Raw genomic sequence first — 8,088 nt, 5'->3', positions numbered from 1 at the left:
AAAAAAAAAAAAACAACAAAAAAGAAAAGTTTACTAAATATTTCTAGAACTGCTCAATGGTAAAAGCTATTTTGAATTTCTTTAAATTACTTTATATTCCTAGACATTTGAACTTTGAGAATCACTTGCTATTATGGTAACTCCTAAAAACCCAATGCTCACTTTCACAAGGACATGAGGAACCATGCTCCTAATCAAGAGTTTATATAGTCTGTTTGGAACTATATCATGTATGACACGTATCAAACAACACACTAAAGGGCTAAGTTAGTCAGCTAATCGTCACAAAATTAATAACTTATACATGTAAACAACTCATTATCACAACAAATATTTTTAAAGAATAGCAATAAGGAAATAATACTCCTATATTTAATGAGTGAAATGTATTGTTATCATACATAGGTTTTCTCTAAAGTAGAATTTTAAGATGTACAGTATTCTCTCCTTTACTACTATGAGGGGTAAGAACTAAAGTAAAATTAATTTTACCTTTGTCCTACTCTGTAATCTTACCAATATGTTAATATATTTTACAATTGTAGAATTAGGTATTAACCTAATTCAAATTCACTCTTGTCTAATTTCTTTTACCTTCAACTAGGAAAATTAAGACAAATCTGGACTTAGAAAAATATAATATTTAAATTTTATAACAGGTCCATCATGTTGAATAAAGAAAATACAAGTATTGCCATATTGTTCAAAACACATAACCTTCATAAAAATGGAAATTTTTACATGAAGATAATTTTGTACTTGTTGGCTGATTTAAAAGTTAAAACATTAACAAAAGAATATTGTACAGTGTGGTAGGTATTAATGTCTAACACAAATTAAATTTTGTTTATATTAATATTATATATAATTAAAAGATAATTTCTAAGCCAATTTTCTAAGTTTCATGCAAACTTTGTAAAAGACTAATTCAACAAATACTTTAGTGAAATAAAATGTGATGTTCCTTAACACCTACAAGTTCCCTTTAGAGCTGTTTCTACATTATTTTTAAAAAAGTTCTAACATAACTGATCAGTAATATAGGTTTCATAACTGCAAACTGTGCACTTAATTAGGAACATTATAATGCTAGTTACAGAACCCTACTTAAAAATGTTATTCCCAGTTTACCTGTTTCATCATTATTATTCATAATCATACTTCACATTCCAAAATCTTTTTTTACCCAGATTATAAATTAGAACTGCAAATGAACTACAAGAGTTTATTCATAATTTATAACTTTCAATGCTAATAAATACAAAATTAATTTGTGTCTACCAGCTGAAGATATAAAAACCCAAATTAAAGAACAAAGAGCCTAACTCCTTAAAACATTTCTCAGCATTTTAATTTTCTTTAAGGAAACTAAGACATTCCTCCTCTGCACAATGAGACTTATTACATATCAGAGGAGCCTCAAAGGCAATATCACAATTCTATAACCACTGGAAGTCATACACATGCCCAATAAAATTCCTGATTTCAGTAATCTTATTCCACATTTAAAAAGACTCAGTAAAGATCAGGAAGACTAAAGGCTCACAAAAGAAGAAAGGAAACTGAAATAGGATAATTGGGATGGGAGAAGGGGAGGAGAATATGACAAGAGGCAACAGACAACAGTAAGGAAAAAAATGTTGCAATCAAGAGACAGAGGACTGGCCTGCCTTTGAATATCACTCCAGCTACATCTTAGTTCTTGGTCTTCATCCACTGTCAACAGCCATTCTGGCTGCATTTCTGAACTGGGCTCTCATGGAGGTGATACATTCACCAGCCATCTTTAGGAAGGTAAATGATTAATTGCACTGTTTTCCCACTGCTGCAAGGACAATGAAAGGGAAAGTAAACTTGTGCACCTCATTTCATATCTAGTTGTAATTTTCCACACAACAATAAACAGAAACATATACTTCAAGGTTATCAGGCCTTTCTTTTTTCTGTGTGTGTGTGTGTGTGTGTGTGTGTGTCTGTGTGTGTGTATGTGATGTGGTTGTGTGCTTTCATTAAGAGACTTAATGCAAAAATCCCAATCTTCAAATCATCAAGTGACAATAATTTTAATGTACCTTAATCTTCTAACCACAAATATTATAACATGGAAAACTTAGTTTTCTCTGAACATCCCATTTAATTGGAAATACTTAAGTTAATCTAATAAAATTATAAATAAAAAAGCAGTGTGATTTAAAATTTCCAGACATGAAAATCACCAGCAGGAAAATTTTAATTATAATCTTATGTGAATACCTCTAAAGCCTACAAAGCAATTCCACTTTGAGACCTCCTTACCCAAGTCACAGCACAGGGTGGTTTCAATATCAAAGGTTTAAAATAAAGGATTATGGCACTTTTATTTATTTGCCTTTGCAATATGACAAAAAAGAAGAGGGGAAACACACTTTTGTGTGTTAGTGCTATTGAACTTAGTTAATTCACTTCCAAAAGACCTCAAGAAATGAGTAATTTTACAAAGATAATTCTAAAATGGAAAAGTACAAAGTCTGTGTTTTTGGAGGGGTGTATAAAGAAGTTGAGCACACAGATTACAGAGAAATTATTAGATATATTTCTTAACCCACCTGCTATCAGGTCATCAAGAGTGTCGGTAAGCGTCTGAGCTGGAGTTGCAACCATTAGTCCATCTGGTTCTTGAACTAACAGCCCCTGATCATGTCCAGTAATAGCAATCTGAGGCTGTCCTACAATCTGCTGATTACCTGATACTTTCTGAAGTTCAAGAGAATTTGTTCCGTTAGAACCTAAGTCACTGGAAAAGTTACACTGTGGAGATGATAAAGGCTGGACTGGGACAAAATCAATCTGTTCTGCCGATGGTGAAGATTGTTGCTCATCATCAACATCATTATCTTTAAATAAGATTGTGTCAACCTGAGGTAACTCTGAAAAGTAATCCTCTGGGAGACTACCATCTCCTTCCCCTTCTGGGAAGACTCCTCTATGAGAGCACTGCTGGTGTAGAGACACTGTGTCTTTCTGACCTTTGGTTTCCAAGTATTCTTTGGTAAATTGCTGCTGTGTTTTCATCTGCAGCTGCCTTTCCACTTTCTGCAGTTCTTTTAATATTTTCTTCTTCTTCTGGACTTGCTCTTCTCTGTTCTTTTTAAGTTCTTCTATCTTATCTTTGTTCAGAGGTTCACCTTGAATTAACTCCAGTGACTTAAGCTGTGCTTTTTCAATAGCACTAATTCTTTGTCCCAGTTCATTCAGCTTGCCTTCAGTCTCCTCTACTATGCACTCCAAAGGCTGGTATGGGTGAAAAGATGGCAGTAGGTCCTGATCTGCTACCTGGAGGGAACTGGACTTCTGCTTGGATGTACCTAAGCACATGAAAAATGTTTGAAAAAGTGCCATGCTAAAAAAAAAAAAAAAAAAGAAAGAAAGAAAAAAAAGAAGAAAAAAGAAAACCAGCCTCCCCTCCCACACACACAGACCTCCCTCCGAAAACCCTTATAACTAATGTTATAGAATGAATGTTCAGAGTCACACCAGGGTTAGGCAGGTTAAAACCTATACTCATCTATTTCACACAGCACAAACTAGGATGCTGCTAATTCAAAAACTGTGAAGTTTTAAAAATCTACTCTTTAGGATAGGAAAATTTTAGAAATTAAGTCAGGGGCAGGGAAAAGGAAAACAAAGAGGCAAGAATCTCAAAATTCTGCTGATTAGATTGGATTTTTTAAAGAACACCAAATCTAAAGCAGTATCAAAATCATGTTGAAAATACCAGAAATGTTAACTACCCATTTAGAACAATCGTTCTTTTAGCAATATTAACTCTGCAAGCAATGCAAAGTTAATGGAAAAGACCAAAACTTACAGATCAAAATAGGGGAAAGTGTTTTGCAAACAGTCAAAATATTTTTCTTCTTATATTGAAATATAATGTAAAATCAGTTTTTTCAAGACATGTCTTCCTAAAATTCTCCATTAAATATACCTTTGACACGTTTGTACCAGAACATTGTTAAACTTACTACACAAAGGACAACTTGCATTTAAATGAACACTTCAAGTAAATTCTATCTATGAGAGAAACAATAAATGATCCAAGGAGAAAAATCAGACTTCCCATTTAGGGTTACTCATACTGACAGCATATGTTAACAAACAATGGCAAAGTATATTATTTTAAGGTTTTAAATTACACTTAAGTTACATCCTTCCTAACAAATCAGCTGAAAAATAACCATCAATATTAATAATCCTAACATATGGACATAAAATGAAGGACACAAATTTTTGATGTACAATACCTACTCTGAGGCAAATCCAAGGCTTAATCTTGTTTAGAAGGAGGACTATTCAGCAACAAAAAGGAAAAAACCACTGATTCATGCTACAACATGGATGAACCTCAAAAACATTATACTAAGTGAAAGAAGCCAGACACAAAAGACCACATATTGTGCAATTCCACTTACATCACATCTACAGAGAAAAGGCAAATCTATAGACAGGAACAGTAGTGGTTGCTCGAGGTTATAACAGTGAGAATGAGGATCAACTGAAAACAGGCATAAGAGATCTTTTTGGGGAGATTGAAAAGTTCTAAAACTAGACAGTGATGATGGTTACACAACTTAATAAATCTACTAAAATTCATTGCATTGTATATTTAAAACAAGTGAACTTTATGGTATGTAAATTAAATATAAAGCTGTTTGAAAAAAGGAAAGAGCTGGGTAAAAAAGTAATCTATTATTTTGAATTATAGTAAGTATATATGAAAAACATAGGTAATTTGGGAATTTTTAAAATAAAATCATCTGTTGTATTCAAAATGATTCTCAAGTCCAAAGGAAAAAAGGTCATTCAGAGATATAAAATGTTCTGAATTGCAAGGGGGTAACAGAACTACTGAAGAAAAAAAAAATTAGAGCTTCATCTACTTTTTTTGCTAGAATAGAGATCTCAAAACTGCAAATAGCTCAAACATATGCAACATGTGTCATTAATAAAAAAGTCTAAGTTTTTCCCCTATATACTGTCTTTAATAGGTAAGATGACCACAATTTCAATGCCACTGCAATCACTTTCAGAGGCTTATTCCTTAAATTGCAAAGAACATTGTCTATATTCAATTTTATATTCATATATATATAGATAGATATATATAAAGAGATGGGGTCTTGTATGTTGCTCAGGCTGGTCTTGAACTCCTGGCCTCAAGTAATCCTCCAGCCTCAGCCTTTCTCAATTTATATTTCTATCTGAGCAAAATGATAGAAAAAGACTATTCTTTCAGAGCAAAAGCTATTAGATTTGTAAGCTAATTTTATTACTACTTTCCTAATACCATATAGGAGTCCCTGTTTTGATTTACAGTATTTGGTTAAAGTGCTTAATGACAACAAGGAAGGTAAATGGTCACAAATAGCAATGCACAAATCGACAACAATAACAAGGAAATATTCAGTCATGTAATAAATTCAATGACATCACTCGAGTACATTTAGAAGTTCTACAAAGAGGCCGGGCGCGGTGGCTCAAGCCTGTAATCCCAGCACTTTGGGAGGCCGAGGCGGGTGGATCACGAGGTCAAGAGATCGAGACCATCCTGGTCAACATGGTGAAACCCCGTCTCTACTAAAACTACAAAAAATAAGCTGGGCATGGTGGCACGTGCCTGTAATCCCAGCTACTCAGGAGGCTGAGGCAGGAGAATTGCCTGAACCCAGGAGGCGGAGGTTGCGATGAGCCGAGATCGCGCCATTGCACTCCAGCCTGGGTAACAAGAGCGAAACTCCGTCTCAGGAAAAAAAAAAAAAAAAAAAAGAAGTTCTACAAAGACTGAATGGTTCTTTAAACATCCATTAGTTTCAAAACACCCTTGCATAGCTACTAAGTAATTTATATTTAATATTCAGGAAAACTAGGTAAGAGTCTAACACTAACCAGACTGGTTAGTAATTGTGTTATGACCCTGCTGGACATTCACAGATTTAAAATCTTTATAAATAGTATAATCCAAAATAAGAGTAGAATTTTGAGGACAGTAACAGATAGGAATGGCCCTATCTTGTTAACAAATAATATGCAAGAAGCATGGAACACAAGATTACTAAGAGTAACTTATTTAACTGAATAGACAAACTATAAGCCTAGAATGTATGTAGCATTAAAAATGGAAGATGGCGAAAATGATGCATAAAAAGTGGTTCATGTCAAAATAGCCATTGGCTGAGTGTCTGTAACCATGGAGTTAGTGGAATTACCTAGATACACATCAAAGCACTAACAGAAGCTATAACATCAAGAATAAAACAGACTGGTGAAAAAGATAATGTCGCCTAATTTTTCCTAGAAGCTAAAGCAGTATCTACACTTTCTGGGTAGAGATTATGACAAGTATTCTTTTAGCAACAAAATTTTCAATAGTAAGCAGTATTATAAGATACCAGAATACAAAAAGAGTTCTATCTCCTTCAAATATCTTACATTGTCAGATACAAAGAAATCTATTCACCATTATCAGTGAATGATATCATAAAGTACTATTCAGAAATATAGGTGGCCAGGTGCAGTGGCTCACACCTGTAATCCCAGCACTTTGGAGACCGAGGCAGGTGGATCACCTGAGGTTGGGAGTTTGAGACCAGCCAGACCAACATGGAGAAACCCCATCTCTACTAAAAATACAAAATTAGCTGGGCACGGTGGTGCATGACTACAGACTCAGCTACTTGGGAGGCTGAGACAGGAGAATTGCTTAACCTGGAAGACAGAGGTTGCGGTGAGTTGAGACTGCACCCATTGTACTCCAGCCTGGGCAATAAGAGTGAAACTCCATTTCAAAAAAGAAAAAAATACATAGGTAAAGCCACCATTTCATCTTTTTGGTTTGGTTTCTGTCCTATTCCTTTGCCTCTCACTTTCCTTCCATTAACAAAACTAGAAAAGGTCTGTAGTAGTAGACGCCATGATCTAATGACGGCTTAAACATGACCTTTATTTTTTTATTGGCAGAGAGGGAATGAGGTGGACATATATTTGCCAAATATTTAGTTTTTTATTGGAATGAGCTTAATTCTATCAATCATTTTTGTGTCTAAAATAATTAGTGCATTGTACAATAGAAAAATAATGGTCAATGGAAAAAATACATGATATATAGAAGGATCTAGACTAGATTCCATATTTCCTTACTTGGTTTTACCTATAAAACTTAAACCTTGTTCTGCAATTCCCTTGCTTACATCATCATATAGCACCCTAGTAGAATGATTTTTAAACAGCATTCCCAACTGGGTCTCAAATAGAAAATCAGGTTGAAAAAGTACACTGAAAATAACACAGTGCATCAAATGTAGTAGAGTGTTTATTATCCACTGGAATTTGTTTTGATGAACAGATGTATGATGTGTCCTGGGCGTCAATATAAAATGTTTCTGTGAGATACAGCAAGGTTTCTCTTCAAACAGCCTAAATCTTTTTTTTTTTCTTTTCTTTTCTTCCCTTTGAGACAGTTTTGCTCTGTCACCCAGGCTGCAGTGCAATGGGTGTGATCTCGGCTCACTGCAACCTTCACCTCCTGTGTTCAAATGATTCTCCTGCCTCAGCCTTCCGAGTAGGTGGGATTACAGGCATGTGCCAACATGCCCAGCTAATTTTTGTATTTTTAGTAGAGACAGGGTTTCACCATGTTGGCCAGGCTGGTCTCAAACTCCTGGCCTCAGGTAATCCACCCGCCTCTGCCTCCCAAAGTGCTGAGATTACAGGCGTGAGCCACCGTGCCTGACCAGCCTCATTCTTTAATACCCAGTACTCCCTCCACCCTTTCTTTTTCTTTCCCTCTTTCCAGTTTTACTACATGCCCAAGCAGGCCACAGCACCAAAAGCATTATCAGCACCAGCTCACACTCCTTTCCTTATTTAAGAAAAGACTGGCCCTCTAGCTCACCGCAGACAACCCCTTTTCCTTCTCCCCGCTCTTCCTTATGTGCCCACCTTAATTGAGAAAAAGTTTAGGGCTGGGCGCGGTGGCTCAAGCCTGTAATCCCAGCACTTTGGGAGGCCGAGGCGGGTGGATCACGAGGTCAAGAGATCGAGACCATCCTG

The 8,088-nt window shown here is 35.4% G+C and overlaps 1 protein-coding gene across 16 annotated transcripts in view; it reads right to left on the bottom strand.

The window, feature by feature from the left end:
- The window catches only part of LOC108310087 (ankyrin repeat and KH domain-containing protein 1), a 133,690-nt gene that overhangs the window by 42,386 nt on the left and 83,216 nt on the right, over positions 1-8,088 (bottom strand). For 13 of the 16 annotated variants that reach the window (XM_017536768.2, XM_037741417.1, XM_017536771.2 and 10 more), the window contains one exon: positions 2,586-3,344. The exons of the other annotated variants lie outside the window; for them this stretch is intronic. In XM_017536768.2, the coding sequence (XP_017392257.1) occupies positions 2,586-3,344 (759 nt within the window). The remainder of the gene's footprint in view (positions 1-2,585; positions 3,345-8,088) is intronic. 16 annotated transcript variants of the gene reach the window in all.

Source organism: Cebus imitator, unplaced genomic scaffold (genome assembly GCF_001604975.1).
Source record: "Cebus imitator isolate Cc_AM_T3 unplaced genomic scaffold, Cebus_imitator-1.0 Scaffold101, whole genome shotgun sequence".
Lineage (NCBI taxonomy): Eukaryota > Metazoa > Chordata > Mammalia > Primates > Cebidae > Cebus > Cebus imitator.
Note: the sequence above shows the minus strand (reverse complement) of the source record. Positions and strands in the feature narration are given on the sequence as shown.